The sequence below is a fragment of the Pelodiscus sinensis genome, chromosome 1 (genome assembly GCF_049634645.1).
Source record: "Pelodiscus sinensis isolate JC-2024 chromosome 1, ASM4963464v1, whole genome shotgun sequence".
NCBI classification, from domain to species: Eukaryota; Metazoa; Chordata; order Testudines; family Trionychidae; genus Pelodiscus; species Pelodiscus sinensis.
This window is the reverse complement of record NC_134711.1, coordinates 109,646,859-109,666,690: the sequence shown is the minus strand read 5'-3', so window position 1 is coordinate 109,666,690 and position 19,832 is coordinate 109,646,859. Positions and strand designations below refer to the sequence as shown.

At 41.6% G+C, this 19,832-nt stretch overlaps 1 protein-coding gene across 18 annotated transcripts in view; it reads right to left on the bottom strand.

The window, feature by feature from the left end:
* Positions 1 to 19,832, bottom strand: part of CACNA1C (calcium voltage-gated channel subunit alpha1 C) — a 696,460-nt gene that overhangs the window by 181,191 nt on the left and 495,437 nt on the right. For 16 of the 18 annotated variants that reach the window (XM_075941259.1, XM_075896550.1, XM_075896633.1 and 13 more), the window contains exons 8-9: positions 12,224 to 12,327; positions 4,950 to 5,122 (exon numbers count right to left, since the gene is read on the bottom strand). In XM_075941259.1, the coding sequence (XP_075797374.1) occupies positions 4,950 to 5,122; positions 12,224 to 12,327 (277 nt within the window). Of the gene's footprint in view, positions 1 to 4,949; positions 5,123 to 11,719; positions 11,824 to 12,223; positions 12,328 to 19,832 lie in introns of all 18 variants that reach the window. The other 2 variants (XM_075896653.1, XM_075896642.1) reach the window with 2 other exon arrangements.

Below are 19,832 nucleotides of genomic sequence, written 5' to 3'. Positions count from 1 at the left end.
ATAATTTAAATATCAACATTGTTTACTAATTCACTGCTCATCAAAGCATATAAGAAGGGAGAGGAAAGATCACACTGTGAATACAAGTGCAATCTCATTTTGGTATCACATTTTGAACATCTGCACAAACTACTATGTTGTGTAGTTGAGACAGTAGCTTATTTTGTGGTTGGTCCTTGGATGAGCTGCACCACCATGAATTTTAAATTTGACCCCTGATTATTAAGCTTAACACTGGCTTGAACACTGAAACTCTGCATAGTAGGTAGCATTCAAAACCTCCTCTCCCCTCTTAGATGGTCTCTTTTCTGTGGGATTATCCTAGTTTAGTTAGCACAGGGGTGGCCAATCCATTAACAAAGAGAGCTGGCAGAAAAAATGCGAAGAGCTGCACCTGAATCGTCAAGAGAGGGGGGGAAAAAAGGAAAGCCCCCCAAACGCCCCTGAATTGTCAAGCAAAAAAAAAAAAAAGATGCTGCCCCTCCCATTGGCTGCCACCAACTTTGATGCCATTTTTAATTGCTTCCAGACGGCTCCCCTGCTCCAGAGAGCACAGGAGAGCCGGGGGCCATTTGGAGGGGTGCAGGGGCAACTTTGCGAGCCGCACTTTTGTGGGGGGAAGAGTTGCATGCAGCTTGCGAGCTGCAGGTTGGCCACCCCTGTGTTAGAAGTACCACCTTTCCTTCTGAATTCAGCTTCTTTTGCTTAATTCTGTTGAATAATCAATCCACCTTTCTAGCAAACCCGCAAAGCACTATAAGCAATGTCCACTGAGGAAGAAAAGTGAGTCAGTCTTGGCTCAGTGACAAGAGAGCAGAAACTAGGGAAAGGTCAGTGGCATTTTGGCAGTGCGCTGTACTGCTATAAGGAAAGGAGAGCTTGGATTTGAGACCCTCGCCTCTCATTCCTTAGTCCACAATGGACAGGGGCTGTTTTGAGTTGTCAGGTGGCAGAAAGGTTTGGGGGAATGGGATATGAAAGATGGGGAATCTTCTCTGTATACGCTGTAAATATACCAAGAGTTTCTTCCCAACACATGAAGGACAGATATTCTAAACAATGACATATGCACTACCTATCATTACCGGGCAACCAGAAACATTTTTCTGAATCAGTTATCATACAAATTTAAACTCAGAACCATTATAAAAACCCTATATTTTTATAGTATGATCTTTGTATTTGTACAACTGCAAATGGAACCACCAGCTTAAAAAAAAAAAGTCATACATATAAACAGAGAGGGCCAGATTATGAAATGCTAACTCACATGAATGAGCAGTTACCCACCCAGGGAATCTCATTTATTTCACTCAGACTTCTCAAGCAATTAATTGCTCGTCAGTGGTACTATGGGATTCACAATCGGGCTGTGGAGGCCAAATCCTACCCTAGCGGCGAATGGGGCAACCGTGCTGAAGAAAATAAAGGGAGAGTGCCCAGCTACTGCACTGGCTAGTGCACCCAGGCTACAATAAGGTTTAATTTGCCAGGCCTCCAATCAGCTAGCAAACATCATGTCATCTTCAGCATTAGCTAGCTGGGGCTCATGCAGCCTCTTTTCAGAAGAGTACAAACGTGTGTTCCACACTGTGACTTGGCTGCTTGGCCTGTCCTATCCTGCTCTGCATTGCCAGGGTGATTCCTGTCACTAGCGTGTAGTCAGCATCACTCCACTTCTTCCCTACATCCCTCGCTGTGGCTTCTATCCATTGAAGCATGATAACTCTACGGCATTATTAGAAAGTTCAGTGTTCTGTTCGGAAGCCTGATCTTGTAATGAAAAAGAAAGCGATTAAGTGACTGTGGCAGTTCAATCGGTCTGGAGCCCTTTTCCCAGTGTCCGAACGGCGTCCCGTGCCCTCTGCCGCCTTAGTGTCCCCAAATTCCTGTGAGTTTTTGTTATCCCATACCCATACATTCAATAGTTTGATATGGGATTTTATGATCCCCTTCCATATATAGTGAAGAAACCTGTATACCTAGAAGGGGGTAAAGGGGCCCCGGGCCCTCCCTCTCCACCGGGTCCCAGCCCGGGTCCCTAAGGCGTAGAGATGAGTAATCCCCTAGCCGGCTGATGGGGCACGGCCTCGAAACTCATCAGCCCACGGGAGCCAATACTGCCCTGCCCTGGGCTGCTTCCTTCGCTGTCTTTGCCTTTACACCCACTGACCGGGGTTCCTACTGGGTTCTCCCAGGCCAGGTTGCCCTCGTGGAGGCGGTGGTACTCTTGCATCAGTCCGTCCTCCCCTTTGGCTCTGGGTTGAGATGACCCCTCTTCCCTTTGGAAGCTCCAGGACGCCCCAGCTTTGCCCTGGCTCTGCTGGTCTTGGCCCTTTTGAGGGGCCTGCCATGTTGCGTGCCGGCCGCACATTCTGCTGTGCCGGCGTTATGATGTCCAGCCATGTCACCCCCTCCTCGGGTTAGCCCGCTCTCTTTCCCCACTGGCGTCCCCAGGCGATGGGGCCTGTGTGAGTGGTGTGGTGTCCCCGCCTCTGCATAGCTTGCCTCGCCCTCCGGGAAAGTGGCGGCGGCTTTGCCGCTGCTAGTGCGGGGCCGCGTGTCCCCGTCACAGTGACAAACAACAAAGTGTCACAGAAAATGGTTACTCTTTAGATGAATCTAGTTAACAGCCGTTTTCTCAGTGGTCAGTATTGGAACCAATGCTATTTAAGATGCTAATTTTGTTAATGATTTGGAAGAAGAAACGGACAACAAATTAGTACATTTTGCTCATGACATTTCATTGTTTCATTCATGGACAACAGTGACAACCTCCAGAGGGACTTGCACACATTCTGGGACAATCTGAGACAAGCACCTACAAAAGTCATTCACATGTAGCTGAGCCAGCTAGAGGCAATGAGACACAGAAAACGGAACACAGCCTGCAGATGTGCTAGCTTTTGGTTCTCAGCTTCATCAGGATATAAGAGATTTGCCCCATATAAATGGAGTTTGTTAGCTTTCATTTTAATTGCCTCTCTTGGAATTGGCAAACTTAGTCGAGGCCTCAGGTCTGATTCATTCTGAAATTCTGGTAACCAAAAAGAGTCAATCTCATGCTCCTAAAACTGCAGCAGAGATGGCTATCTTTTGCTGACTCACAGAACAGGTACCAAACAGGATGCAGCTATACAAGGGTTACATCAAACTGCTTTGCTAATGTGCTTTAATCTTTTCTTGACGGGACCACCTAAGGTAAGACACAATGGGCCTCTCAAAGTCAAATGCCTCTCAAAGTCAAAAGAAAGCCTCCTTTTGCCTTCTATGGCTTCACATCAAGCACCCTGTCAAATTAATCCTGGGTATTTTTTCTGAGACTTCATATAAAGGTGCTAATTGACTCATGGGGATGATTTTGTTTTTTTAATGTGAACAATTTTGCTTTGAGAACTACAGTTAGATCTCCAGACCCATTTCACAAATTATAGGCCACTGAGGTGCTATCTCCAACATTTGGTCATTAACTGAACCATAGTCTAACCTAATGATTTCTTCAGTCTAAATTCTCAAACTTCAGAAAAGGCCTCACAGAGGTGTCTAAATAAAAGTTGCTTGATTTGTAGAGAGATGGAGCACCGAGCGCTCCTATTTACTCCACCAGGCCTAGTTTTCTTCAGTAATGTGTCAGAGTCTCAGAGGGGCAGCCGTGTTAGTCTGTAAGTGAAAAAACTTAAAAAAACCCAAACAAGCACCTTAGAGACTAACAGAAAATGCAGATGGTGTCATGTGCTTTTGTGAGCACAACCCACTTCTTCACGTGAATGGAGTAAGGGGTCCAGTATTTGGCCATTGGTGTTAATTAACAATGTGCACTTTTGCTAAATCAAAAGCTTTGGCGGTATAATTACCAATGCTAGAGCTTGCCCCAGAGAAGCCCATCAACCTCGGATACTATTCTTACTTTGTTGCTCAAACAAACCATTTCAGTATCAACACATAGCCCATTATATGGTCCCAAAGGTAACTGTCTTTTGGATTTTGCTTGTTTGGTCTGAGGGGAAATAGGGAAAACCTTTTCCTCCTTGAGAGCTATTGATTTAATCAGCAATTGGCGCAATAATACATCGCTGTGGAAATATTTCACTGCCTCCCTTCCAAACTCAAGCAGTTGATAAAGCACATTTTAGTAATAAATGCAAAGAACAATGCACATGTCCTTTAACTGTATAACTTTTTGAAAGGTTTCCACCCTGACAGTTTCAGACTGTGTGACTTGTAAAGAAACATGCTACGTGAATATGCAGCCTGTGCTGATAAGGGGGTGGTGGTGGGAAGATCTGGATAATGTAGGCATATATACAAACCTGCTGCTGTCATGTAACCATTCCTCTTTCAGCAGCTCTGATTAGTCGAGATATTTGGTGAATTTCCAATTACTTTGCCCAAAGATGTCCTGAACTCTAACAGTAATTCCCTGAGAAGGAAAGTCTTAGGGCTTAATTTGACCCTGTCATAATCAGATGCAATTCCACTGACTTCAGAGGAGTGACAGACTGCCCTTTACTGTATAACTGGGCTGATTTGGCCTTTATACCATAGAGTAGTTCTGCTTTGGCTAGAAATCTCTGCTTTCAAAGTAATTAACCAGATGTCAACAGCCTGCAACTCTGAACTGCAATTAAATAAATGAATAGGAGGCAGATGTATATTTTAAAATGTATCCCTGTAAAAGGACTGCCAACAGCAAATAATGGTCTTTTTTCTTTTTAAGATCAGCATTTAATGCTAGTGTAACTGAAGTTTTGTGGATCAATACCAATTATTTTGTATGTATTTCACCCTCCTCCAGCTTCCTACATGAATACAACCATGATAATATATAAAAATTGTGGATGCCTGAGGATTGACCTGTTTTTCCTTGCAAGGAATCTCACTGCTACAAATTCTGAAGCATTCCTTCCTAGCTAAATGCCCAATGAGAGAGACAGAAGAAAGTTACTTACTGTTTCGGGGTTTCTCCTCATCCATGCCTTCATCTTCATTTTCTGGATCAATGTCTTCTGCTTGAGTTATCCAATCCAAATATCCCTTCAAGTCTTCCTCCAGCTGTTGTTTCTCCCGCAACTTCTGAAAGTCACCCCGAGCCTTTGCCTTCTCTCTTTCCTTGGAAAACTCCCTGGCAAGAAAGAGGGAGGGACAGGATGTGGTGGAAGAGATTGAAAAACAATGCGATTAGATTGGTTTGCACTGGAGATATGACGACCCCTATCTTGGACCCTCAGTTGCCTCTATTCATTCAAAATCACATTAATATGTATGTGGAGTGGTCCTTGTCAGATATACAGACATAAGAGTTGAAGTGTCTGGTTTCTACATACAAATGTTGGGGAGAAGCTAACTCTCAGCATTTGGTTAAGAATGTAACTGAAACTTACATATAATGTTTATGTAAATATTTTTTATTTTAATGCTTCGCCATATGCATCTTTTAACCAGTCACTTGTGAATATCTGTTATTATTACACTAGTTTAATCTGATGACCCATATTAAATGTCTGGCAATAATCTGACAGCTGGAGAGAGAGACTGCAGGGTTGTTTTTTAGCCAGATCTCAACCTGATTGCCTAAACAGAAGCGCATTTGCACCTCAGTTGGTGCAACTGAGGTTAATTAAATGCACCCACAATTCTGTTCACACATTTAATTGAGGGTGGAAAACTGCCACAGCACAGGATGCTTTATTTGAATATTTAGGTTCATGTGTTTTGCCATAGGTTTGCAAAACTAGACACTACCACCTGCTTCCCCCTGGCCAGAAGAAAGCATTTGCAAATCCACAGTTTGGGGGACAACCATTAAGAATAACGGTTACAGCCAGAGAACAGATTTGGGGTGAGCATTTGGCAGCTTGATGAAAAGCCATTATATGCACTGGCTGCGTCTAGACTGGCAAGTTTTTCTGCAAAAGCGCAAGCTTTTGCGCAAAAACTTGCTAGCTGTCTACACTGGCCGCTTGATTTTGCGCAAAAGCACTGACGTTCTACTGTCCGAAATCAGTGCTTCTTGAACAAATGCTTTGACGTTCCCGTTCGGGCAAAAGCCCTTTTCCGGAAATGTTTTTGCGCAAGAGGGCCAGTGTAGACAGCTAAAAACTGTTTTGCGCAAAAAAGCCCCGATGGTGAAAATGGCGATCAGGGCTTTCTTGCGCAAAACCGCGTCTAGATTGGCACGGTCGCTTTTCCGCAAAAAGTGCTTTTGCAGAAAAGCGTCTATGCCAATCTAGATGCTCTTTTCCGCAAATGCTTTTAACGGAAAAACTTTTCCGTTAAAAGCATTTGTGGAAAATCATGCCAGTCTAGACGTAGCCACTATGTGCTTAAACACAAGACACCATCTTGCTTATCTGACTGTTTTGATGGGTCTTAGGAGGACAATCTCCTGCTTCCTCTGTGGACAAAGTAACTTTTTCTGAATAAGCTGTTTCTGGAGGTTCTATAGAGCTCTCTGGTTAGATACTGGACTTCTTTCACTAGAGGACATCAGATGAAACTGTGGCATGCCTTTGGAACCACCACCAGGCAGATTTGAACCTGGGATCTCTGAAGCAGAGTATAGGAGCCTTAACCCTCTGAGCTAAAAGCCAGCTGGCTCCCAGCCAAAGACATAGAAGTCTCTTGATCTTTACTGTTGCTGTGGATCAACTGTGACTTGCAGTAATTGAACTAAACTCTGCACTGTTTCGTACCACCTGTAATCATTCACTAGGCTGACTGTAAAATGCCTACTTTGTGCAGCTGTTAAAGGCTATATGAGATACAGGCAGTGGAGAATCAAGCCCACCATTTCTGAACCATCCCCACTCATACTTTTTGGCTAGTTAATCTGTATCCTTTTGATGATACTGCCAACAAAGGGTGGGGGGGGTTCAAATGCACTTAGCTTTGGTCTATTTCTGCCCCCATTGAAGTCTACGGGAATTATATCATTGAAGCCAAAGGAAGCAGTTAGACTAAAGCTAAACACCTTTGAAAGTCCCAAACATGTCAATCAGTGCCAGGTGCAGTGTCCTACGGGTAACTCAGATGGAGTTGGGAGAGGAAGTGCTTCCCTTTCATCTAGGATGCAATCAAAGGCCAATGAAATCACCGGAAAGGCTCCCAATGACTTTTGTGGGCTTTGAATCAAGCCCTTTGTGAGACCTGACTCTCGCCTGGGCAGCAAGAGAATAAACAAAAGGAAAGGTCTTCATGAATTCGACAAACATGCAGAATTCCACTTTGAAACAAAGTATGCCTGCATGGTCCTCTCCTCTGCCATCTTGCTTGAGTTATGCCCCTCTTCATGGGATTGTGATAATGAAGAGTTCAAAGTGGAAAGTAGCTGTGTTGGGCCCTCAGGACTGAAAATAGCTTCACAATAAGTCCTGGGAGAAAGCTTTGCCATATGTCAGAAGTGAAAAATCAAGTGTTCTTATCCTGAAAACCACAACTGTGTTGTCTGGAAATGTAAAAAAGATGGATGTTGAAAAAAATCAATCAATAATAACAATAATGCTTTCCACTTCTATAGCATCTCTCCTCTGAGACTCTCAAAAAGCTTTACCAACATTAATGAATTTAATGCTCAGAAAACATGACCTAGGGAACCACGATTAACCTTTATTTTATAAATAGGTGAACTGAGGAAAAGTAAGATTAAGGCCAGACACTTCCAACTTGAATGCCCAAAGAAAAGCACCTAAATCAGTGGCCTGATTCTCACAGGTGCTGAGCATTTGACACCACTGGAAACACATTTATTTAGGTGCCTAAATATGAATTTAAATGGCTAGATGTGGGCACACAAGTGTAAAAATGTTGACTTTTGGCATAAAGACTTGGCCCATGTCACACAAAATTACATGCCTGTACAAAGGGCCAATAAAAGCCTACGCACTACTTAAATCCTACTTAAAACCTCTTCAGAACCATATAAGTCCTACAGACACTGGGCACTAGCAGGACTTCAGGGGTCCCTAACTGGACTTAGGTAATAGACCTTGGTCTGGCCCCACAAATGGCCAAATTGAGACTAGAATCCAATAATGCCAATTCTTAGTCCAATGATCTAAATGAACAGTATTGGCACAGACTGTTCCCTTCACAAAATGTAAAGCGTGCTTCCCATTTCAGAAAACCTTCTAATGAAATGGTCTTAATCAAATGTGCTTAAATTCTACACTGGAGTCACATTAAAACTTGACACTCGAGGGCTATGTGGACCAGGAAACTGCTAATGAAATTCAAAGCATTTCATATTTAGGAAGCCAGTTAGAATCCAGGCTAATTCGATTGTTAATGACCAACTGTTGTTACTGACTAAAAGCTATTTAGTATCCGATGTGAAATAAGCTGGTGATCTCAGTTCAGTTCCTAGGAGGCACATCCCCTACACCACCATCACATTTGACACTAATTGTTTTTATTGGCAATCTCAGCAGGGAGACCCAGGACCAAAGGAGTGTGCTCACCGAACTACCATTTCAAACCTACATGTGGTCTCCCCAGAACAACACTGAAATGCAATGGGAGAGTGGCATGGTGGAAGCTTACAGGAGTAATGCCATCCTCTTTTCAGTGGATAGACACCTTCAGTGGAGGGCTGCAAATGTGGCAATCTTTACCAGCATTCAGTTTACTAGAAATCTTTGCTTGGGTACAATCTCAACAAATGGAGTGTGTGGGGTAAATTCCTCTCAGTGTATATGAGACGGGGATGAGTCTTTTTGCCCTATATAATCTAGGAGAAAGCTTTTCTTTCCTGCTCTGATAACAGGATGCACAATTATTGTTCTATACCTCATTTCTTTGAATTCTCTGGTGCTCAGATCAGTGATGGAAAACAAGAAAACCGTGAAATTACAGCTGTTTAAAGATCTTGGCAACTGCTTTAAATCCAGCATATGGACTCGAATCCTATTTACTCTGACAGGTACAGAATATCCTCTCAGCTTATCATATTTTTGGGTTACTATTAGATATGGACAGAACTTCAAACATGTATCTGAATAACACTATGCGTTACTGGTATGCAGAAAAGTTGAATCTGAATCTGACTAACACACTGACAGCAAGACCATTATTTCTAATGCCATTAAACAAACACAGATGTAAAACCCTAATCTTCAGGGGATTGAAATCTTGAGTCAAATTTGCTGCTGTAATTGGTACATGGAATCCATTTTTCTGAACTGGTATGGTATTTTCTTTAGAAATACATCCATATTCCTTATCCTCAGTCAAGCCAGTGGCCAGACTATAGTGATGTTCATGTATTTGTATAGTATTTACTTTAGCATATAATTAGGTATATATAATATGTTGTGTGGTTTGTTCATAATGACTAAATGGAATGATACACCCAGGAATGACTGATTATGGCTCTGATTTTTAGGCAGAACACAGTTCAACCTCAAATTTTGCAACTGCCATAAAGTAGGTACAATGAAGATATCTTAGTTGGCATCAGTAATTACACCCTAATTTAACTTTGAGCATACAATTGTATTAATTTCATTAGGAAGTGGGGTTTTTTTTATTTAAGCCTATATGAGTAAGAATAATAAATAATGAAGTATAAGATAATGGTTTTCCAAAAAGACATGCTGGATATAAAGTGAGATGCACAGACTGGATTACCTGGAAGGTACTGATCACCAGGAATATTGTTTTGCAACATTTGTGCAGAATGGATCAATAACACAGGGAGTGCCTTAGCAACACCTGGCTCTGAGGATTGAAGACTTTTCAGGACTTAGTACTGTTCACAACTGTGTTTGAAAGTTAGCTCTTTGAGCATTATATTTTTTGGAAACTTCAACTCCTCAGGTTACTAAGAACTAGGAGTCTTTTTCAGGGATGTTAATAGAGAATGACTCCCAGTGTGATCCTACAGGTTGATTATGAAAAGTACAGCAAAATGGTACAGTCAACACAGGCAAGGAGATTCAGCTCAATGATGTAATTGTGGATGGACCTCTTGTTTGATCCTGGCTGTCTCTAACAATTCCTTATGTGTAATGTAGCTTTTGTGATTTCTTAGATACTGCCCAGGTGGGCACTGCTTACCCTACCCACATCAGAAAATATACAATCTTTAATTATTGCTATTGACGTTTTGTCATGTAAAGATGCAATCAGTTTGGCCTGCCCACTTTCCTATGCCACCAATCTCCACTGCTGTTTTACATGGCTACCTGCCAATCTGAGTGACTAAATGGGGGAATCTGACTCTGATATTAAGGAATTCATTTTGAAAACTGGACCCACAGTATCACTCTTCAAGTATCCAAACACAGACTATTACCTCCCTTCCTTATTGGAGCCTCTTTTTCCTTTCAATTCACTCACATGAAGCTCCTATCCAGGCAGCAGTTGTCATACCTGCATGTGTTTCTCTCAGGAGGGGATGATGCAGAAGGTAATGAATCCTTCTCGAAACCTGCACTCTCTCTGAAGGACAGCAAAGAAGGTTGCTAGGGCTATTACAGCCCTCCTGTTTTGGTTGCCTCTGAGACCATGGACAACATTTCTGTGATGGCCCTAACTCCTGCTAAGAGAGTGTCACCCTTGACATGCCATGACCCCCTCACCTCAAGAACCCCTTGTCAAAATGAGAGGTGAGGGTTAGAGAGGTCAGACAATCTGACCGGTACAGGCATTGATCAAACTTCCCACAAGGCTCAGCAGACTAAGTACTAGGATCAAGATTTTAATTAATTAATTAATTAAGTAAATAAAAGAGCTGCCTAAACTTAGACTTCTAAGACCCTGGTTAAACACCTATATAGAGTAGTGTGATTTGAACAAGCTTGAGCACCCAGCAGTGCCTAGATATGGAAATGGGAATCTAATCCTTGGCATCCCTTTTTTTGAACATCATATCAAGAATGTTTATTGACTTGAATCTGCTCATTATCTGGGCCACCAAAGTGAGCACAGTGTTTAACTCCTGGGTACATTAACAGCTGGTTTTATGCGAGGCAATTGCTTAGTTGGCCTCAGCAATGATGCTTCTGTAACACAGGTTAAAATGAAGAATTAAGAAACAACAGCATCTCTTGGGGACATTTTAATCCTCCTGCTCAGAGCCTCCCCTGTCAGATGACCATGATCACCCTTATAAAACATGACAAGGAAAAAAACTCTTCCTGCATCATGCCTAACCCCCTAATGTGTACAATAAAGAAGATGTGCCTATTACAGAAAAACATGTTAGTCTGTTCATGGAGAAAATAACTCCCCAATCTGCCTACGTTTCAAAGATATTAAATAAAAGAATCTCTCAGTTGAGATGGAATAATTTGGCAGGACTCCTCTTTTACAGACATTTTGGGATTTGCCAGAGATGCTGCTAGTCATGTCTGCTTCTGCTGATTTTTCCAGGATTTTAACAACAATCCACTCCTGGTGTGGTAAATGATGTGCTCAGCCTTATCTAAGCAAATGTATAGGGACTTTTAGTTTCATGACACTTGCTAAAGGTTATTCTAAGGAGAAGAGTATTTTAAAGGCAAGGTTTTGGCTTTTCATAAAGAGATTTACTCAAATATTTCCCCTATTCCGGGGGAGCATCTGATGCCCTGCTTTGGTATTTACACAGCAAAGCCAGGGGCTTCTTTTAAACATTTTGGAGAGTGACCCAGTATGGCCCCGTTATATCCATAACCAAAGAGAAGGAATAGAGATATAAGTTAAAATATAAATAATAAAACATTTTCCTGGTTCTGCTTACCCGCTAAGTACACCGAGAACCAAGTTAAGTACAAAAAATGACCCTATGATGATTAGTGTAACAAAATAGATCCAGGGCCAGTCCCTTCCTATGGCATCATTGACCTGGAAGAGTGGAATGATAATTAGTGAGACAGGCTCAGTTTCTGAGCACTGCAAGGCTCCAGCCAAAGGGATCCCAGGTCACCAGCACCAGGATTTTCAAAGTTTTGACTGAATCCAAATTGTCTTCTCTCCAGTCTAGTTGGAGCTTGGTATTTTGGTTGGGCTAAGATTGCATTTCCTAATTAGAGAGTAGCACTTTGTTATCACAGTTATTTTGGCTGACACCATTTTAAATTATTCATTTCAAAACCTATGTAGAAGTTTCCTTGGATTCAGACTTTTATTTTGGATGGAGGTGGGTCAGGAAGGAAGGCAGGGATCCTGGTGACCGGGAGGAACTCTGATTGTGGAGTCTTGCCCTGCAGCATTGGAAAAATGACATTGAAAACTGGCAGCTTACCCGCTCAACACACCAAGAACCAGATTTAGAACGAAAAAGGATCCAAAGATGACCAGACTGACAAAATACACCCAGGGTAACTCATAGCCCATAGCGTCCTGCATCTGGAAAGATGAAGGAAAGTTAGGAGAGAGAGAGAGAAAGCAGAACTGATTAGGCGAAGGAACAGATGGAAAGGTTTGTAAACAGAGCCTCTGGTTATTCACACATAAAATGTATCAAATGTTTCATCTTCACTTCTCTTTCTTCCCCTTTGATTCCTCTGTTCTCAACCTGTTTCCACATAGGTATGAGTGTCTGTGGTCCTTTACAAAATCAGCTTTTTCCAACATGTCCCACACTGTGTGATCTCAGATAATACTTATTTCCCATTCAAAGTAGAAGTGAGAACTGTGGTACCTCTAGTGAGTGGCAACCATTGGCAAATGCTTTCTCATAGCATCTTCCTGGTTATTCTCATACTGTTTACCATAGTCATGGCAGTCTTGTGTCCTAGGCCACGTCTATACTACAAGGACACAGCAATGGCACTGTGCCTGCACAGCTGTGGCACTGAGACTCAAATGCTTCACACGTCAGTGGAAAGGGGATTTCTATCAATGGACTTAATCTATTTCTCCAAGAGAGGGCAGCTAGGCTAATGGTAGAATTCTTCCATCAATCTAGGTGAATCTACAGCAGGGGTTAGGTTGACCGAACTACAGTGCTCAGAGGGATTTTTTTTTTCACACACTTAGCTACATCATTCAGGCCTATCTAATTTTTAAGTGTAGACCAGGCCTGGGAAAAAAGCCCTGCCAGTGCCCCCACCATTTTCTGATGCTGTAAAAGTGCTCTCTCAACTTTTCGTACAAAACTTCCTCCTGGCTATAGAGGCCACCCATGCCACCAGGTGACTCCTGAACATGTCAGTTGCAGACTCTGCAACTGAATGGGATGGGTGCAGTGCCAACTTTGACATGAATACAGGTGGCTGCAAAGAGAGCAGGCTACAGTATTTCAAGCACAATGTCATCTGAGCACAGAACCTGCAATGTATGAAGAGCAGCCTGCATATCAATTTAGGTCCATGCAAATACTATATTCCATGGCTCACCCTTATCTTAAAAGTTTTATTAAAAGTTCATATTCATGTTCAAGTGAGGACATCTCAGAATGGGATGAACTAATCTAGCCTTCCCATTTCATAAACACTTATCTCCAAGGTGGGGATGGCACCATCAAAGAAACAGACCGTAGACAACATTTTCAAAAGAACCCATGTGTCTTAGTTAGGAGCTGAACTTCTATATTCAGTGTGCCTATGTCATTTAGGGTATGTCTACACAGCAACATTATTTGAAATAACTTAGTCCACATCTACATAGCAGACGGTTATTTCGAAATAATGTTGAAATACTGTCAAGCTGGAGGATTTCTTACTCTGACTCCTGTAACCCTCATTGTACGAAGAGTAAGGGAAGTCAGAGGAAGAGTATTCTATTTCAAAATAAAGCCTATGTAGACGCTTCCTCTTTCAAAATAAGCTACGCAATTGACGTTGCTCAATTTGCATAGCTTATTTCAAGTTAAGTCCTGCTGTGTAGATGCACCCTCAAAAGCCTAATTCCCACTGACCACACTTTTGACAATTTTATGTTGTATCATATAGAAACCGCTCCTCCTGTGGCAACGGAAGTATTTGCTTCCATTTTAGGGCATACCGTTCTTCAGTTCCTGGCATTCACACATTACCCACTGAGAAAAGAAGACACTACATCACATAACTGCTCAGGAAAATCATTCAAAAAGGCACATAACCTATATCCCTCTCATTGTAATCTTTAAAGTCCCAACTTCAGGAATTTCCAATTGTAATCTGATGACTTTCTCTGGAAGTAGCCCACAGTCAATAGGCCAATCCTGTCTCTGTGAAGGGATCTCTAAACTGCAGCATCGTAGGAAATAATTCATTTAAAATAAACTCAAAGTCTTTCTCAGTGAAGCTAGCTCACTGGCTTCCTTCCCAAGAGGCTTTATAGGTTTTGTGCCTCAAAAGAACTCCAGAACTCTCCTCTTCCCTTCATGAGTGCAGGGCTTCCTATTGTCTCTCAATTTTCTCTTGAATACATGTGTAGAATTGTTCCATGTTATTACATTAATTTATAAATAATAAAAATATCTTATATTTACACAGTCTCTTTCATCCCAAAGTGTCAAAAGGGCTATGCAATAAGAACAAATTATACAGATGTCACTTCTCCCCCCATTGAAATGCAGTCACTTCTGCTGCGAAACCCAGCACCTACTTAAAGAGCACAGCAGCATTACATGGTTTGGGACAGGTAGAATAAAGTATCTATTTGAAACCACAGAAGGAAATTTGGGCAGAATGTGATTACCCAACTTGTAATTAGACTAGGAAATCTGAGATAACACCCCTACTCTTATGAAGAACAGCATGGGATTTCTAGTTACTATACATCAGTTTTGGAAAAATGCCGTAAAATTTACCAGCACGGGCACAAAAAAGGACTTGAAGGCTCTTAAATATGGTTGATGATAATGAAATAAAACAAACAGTATGGTACTTACCCATCAAAAAAAATTTACTCAACACAGAACAGTGGGTGAGTAGCATTTTACAAGTCTGGCCTAAATGTACGCTTACTGCTATGGGTCTGATTTGCAGGTGCATTCTTGGTCTTTGTACTATTTTGGCATGGAGACACTATCAGCTCCCACCCCATCCTGATGTAGGGAATAGAATGGAACAGCCAGAGCATGTTGTACTCCAGACATTCCTAATTAGTGTATGCCCCTTTGGTACTATTGCTTGTGGGTGTTGGCACACACTGACCCTGGGAATCAGATAGCTGTACATGGCACTGCAGCACATCTGTGACTGATATGAAGTGATCAGGACCTCAATTTTTCATCTCCTTTACAATGTGAAGTCATATGTATAATGAAAAGGTTGAGTGAAATCAGCATTAATTTTATAATAATTCATTAGATGTACCAAAATGACTGGTATTTGGTAAGGAGTGGATTCTATTTACTATGTCCCTTCTTGGGCTCTGTCATAGCATCTTTCTGAATGCTGCACACCCTCAATTTTCATCGGCATCAACTGTAGGGGAAAGTTTTCCAAACACTGGGTTGTATGCAACAGGCAAAATGCAACAATATGGTACAGTTTCTATACTGCACAAGATTTCTAAGCCTTGCTGAAATTGTTTAAAATACATCCTTCTGTTAAAAAAATAAGTACACCTTGCATTCCTGACCTGCCCATGAAGAATGTCTTTGGGAATTGGGGGAGAGAAGGAGGGTGAGGGTAGCAATTATGGACTGTTTGATAGGTGGTGGAAAGAAAAACAAATCCACAACAGCACCAATGTACTATCACTCAAGAAGGCCATCTATCCTTAGCTAAGACTGCATGTCACTACAGATCTGGAAATTCTTCCTGTAAAATGGAGCTTTCTTGAAAGTATGGGATAGACTGTCATCAGCTGAACAGCGTTATTGTACTTTTGTCAAAAAGCGCCTTGAATCTGAGCTTGGTCCAAAATCCTTCTTGGCTATTTTTCAAAGCTTGGTGAATATGCAGACATTCATCACTAACATACCCCTTGACAGCAGTTGGAGGCTGTCACTGCAGAATTTACTGGATTGGTACAGTTGGCTTTTGCTAATTATGCTGTTGAAGTGGAGAAGCTCCACAAGGTCACTGCAGAATTTGAAAGAGATTTATTGTCTATATGCCATTAAGTTTGGAGACAAACTCAGAATGTTTTGCATAGCTGGTGCCCAGTGAGAACAGGCATAGGCAATGCTTGGGGTACTTCTCCAGTTCCTGTTTTACACCTGTCTGAGCCTTCTAGTTGCAAGGTAAATTTTCCCTTATATTTCTCACAGTGAACATTTATTACCAACCATATGAGCCTTAACAGGAAAGGTGTATCATCTACTAACTTTACAGTTCTGCAATGGGACTTATCCTATGTAGGCTGAGTGATGATACTGTCTGATAGAGGGCACAGTGACTGCAAGCCACTGTCAGTGAAAGATTGCATGTGATAGTTATGAGGTCAGGTGGAAGTGCTAACAGCAGGTGGGACCCTACATATGATACATCAGCTGATAGTTTCCAGAAATCATCCTGTTTTCCATCACAAAAGTGCCTACCTTTTTCCAGCTGTCACATCCTCTGATGCATATATTTTACTACTCTCAGGGATCATAAGGCTAGTACGTTATTGTGCATTAGCTTTGATGTATCATTTGTTAAAAAAGGAAAGATGGTCTCATGGGTAAGGCACAGAATTGGGGTAAACATAAAATCTATTCCCAGCTCTGCCGCATGCTCACTGGATGACCTTGAGAAAGTCACTTCATCTCACAATGGTTTTCCAATCAGCAAAACAGGCTACTAGCCGAACTGAAAGAGGCACTAACGGATTAAATGAATGTTTGTAAAGGGCTATGGATGTGCAAAGTACTATTGCTATTAGTGAAGCTCTGTGGGAAATTATTCAAGAACTATCTTTTGCAGAGTCTGGAGAACCGCTGGATACTTTGGAAATAATTTCAACTACTTTGCATATCAGTCGACATATTAGACAAATGTTACAGAATTCCACACAACTGTAATTCCAGGTTGATGTTTTTTGCATAATTAACTTTTTGGGGTAAGATAAGCCTCACATTCTAATGGATGCAACAAAGTCCCTTATTATAAACAAATGTTGAGTCATTTTTTTCCCCCCAAGAGTGAAATCAACATCATTGCTTATTTTGGCACTATTGTTCAATATGCCTGAGATGAATTTTGAAATCATTGTATTGATAATTCTGGATTGTTGGCAACTGAGGAGTCTATTCACACTGTCATGACTTCTGTTGCTAGAGACAGACAGCAGTTCTGTCAGTGTGGAACTCTTTTATACAGTGAGGTGCAGTAACAGTTCTTTTCTTATGGTGCAGCTTTCTTTGTTTACTATCATGGGTATTAGCGATGTTAGATATTGGTTAATGGAATAGTTGAGCAACCGCATGAATTCCTATCGGTTACTCGACTATTCTATAGTCCCTGGGGGAAGGGCTGGCAGCGGATGCAATCTGGCCCCACTCCCTAGGAGCCCCTGTCACCCCATGCTGCTTTCTCTGTAACAGAAGCAGCAGTGCAGGGTGACAGGCGTGACCCGGTCTGTGAGGTGAGCCAGTTTAAAAACCAGATCCCCCCGTAGACCAGCTGCCTGCTGCCCTGTGCCTTTGATAGAGGCAGTAGGGGAAGGGGCTGGTGGCACCATGAAGCTGGTTCTTTTAAGCTGGCTCCCCCCTTGCTGCCTCTGATATAGAGGAAGCAAGTGGGGGAGGAGGGGAATGCAAGCAGTTGAGAAGTTTAACCGATAAGCTTATCTTATCGGTTAATTGTATACTCGACTATGCGTTTACGTCTCTAATGGGTATAACATCTCAGATGTCAACCTCAGTGCAGATAATGCTGGTGAGCAGCAGCAACAGTTAGAACTGCTAATCCTAGAGTTTGCTGAACTACAATCACAACTGGCATTTTCAGCCAAAGCCAAGAGCTGAAAACACAGGGAGATGAATCTACCATCTGGCTGTTGGAGGTAGCTTGGTTTTTTTTCTAGAACAGGTTTGAGCTAGCATATTGGTGGAGCGGAGCATGGCAATATGCACTACTGGCATCCTTACAGGACTTCTGTTTTCAGGGTTGTTAATCTGGCACATTTTACAAGTACTATTTTCACATCCTGACCTCCTTTGTGAGGTGCAGTGGGATTATGACAGAATGGTTATTATTCAGTATCATACTAGAATGGGTAATTCTTCATCAGTAAGGCAGAAGGCACATCAAGAGTTGCCCATAGATGTAACAAGTAACAACAACAGACACATACAGAAAGTCTTTCATCCAGTCAGCGGCTGACGTGGAAACAATGCACTAGATTATGGGGCCTCTAGCATACACAAACATACAATTACCTTTTGTGCCAAAGCTTGTCCCAAAACAACTGACAAACTTCACAAAGCCAGGGCAAACTAAATACAGTATAAGGGAATCACTTCATCCATCAATTAAGTTCAATTGTGTCCAGAAGGGAAGAAAACAAAGCAGCAGCTCTTAAACTGCAACAATTCAAGAAAGCAAAGAACACTGTATCCAGTGAAAAATAGAGGAGAGCTCTAGGTTGGCACAATGTAACTTAGCTAGGACACCAGGGATAACTTCCTATCTCTGCAAAAAATCCTAATTGATTTTTAATAGCTGTAGAATATTGTGATTGTGTTTTTAAAATAGAAGTCAAGTGCTTCAAGTACTTCATAATAAAATGAACAGGCTTTTGCAGACTAACATTAATCAAGAACAAAGGGCCAGTGACATAAATGTCAGCAAAGGTAGAACTCAAAAGAAAAAAAAAGTTACTTTATGCAATGTATAGGCAAGTTTGGAATTCATTGCCTCAGGAAGTGGTTGAGTCAAATTCTAGGTCTATGACCCACATCATCTTTAGCTGCATGTACACTATGCTTGCAACGATAAGGAAAAATAAAATTCCATGCCTAGGGACAACATTGCATAATTGGTCAGGGGTGCTACTGTGGGGGGAGTGGTGGTGGGGAGGGGGGGCGCGGAAGGGAGGTAGAATTACATTTTCTCTGAAAAGAGCTTTCTGCCAGAAGTCCTTATTAAGGAAACAATCTCTATCTCCAGTAAAGGTGTTTAAACATATTTTTAACTTTAAGCACGTAGGACAGTGTTTTCCTCAACTGCAATCAGGAGAGCAGATTAAATGGACTAATGGTCTGATACAGCCAAACTTGTATTCTCATAGTGAATGACTGGCCATTGTGCAGCTACTGTTTGGTCATTTTGGTGTCTTATGCGTTAAAGGGCCACAGATTTATTAATCTGAGGTAATAATTTTTTCAGTTACAGATTATCAAGGCCACCTGCTGACTCGAAATGGGAGACTACTGAAAACAAGTAACCCCAAATATTTGGATTTAAAAATGAAAACTTTTCTGGCCGTGCCCATTCTCCTATTTCTCTTCTTTTTCTATGAATATTTGAGTGATTGCATTTTACTCACAAGTATACTAATGGAAACATAATTTTAAGTTTACATGCTCCAGACTATCATTGGAAATGTTCTCTGTGAGATCAGACACTGCTTTGTACTACAAGGGAACGGGTGTCCCATGACCCTGGCAGAGAAACAATTCAGTGAACTAGAGAAGAATCTTGCTTCACATCTCACTGCTAAGGCAAAGTTGACAATGTGATGGGAAAAATTAAATCTCAAGTGAATCAAGCCAGTACATTTTATACTAGCCTATGTTTCCTAGGGCCTGTGAGGCCCAGAAAAGAAAAGAAAATATTATAAGAATTTCTAATTAAATATTTGATTTAATATACTTCCCTCCATATATCACAGCTTTCCTAGGAGATAAGTAAAGTTCCAGAGGCTTTGAGGAAGCCTCTTCCTGACTACAACCTTTATGCTCACCCAATCAGGGAATTAAAAGTATCTTGTGACAGCTGTGATCCATCATATATAACCAACACAATTTGAATTTCAAATGTTTGAGTATT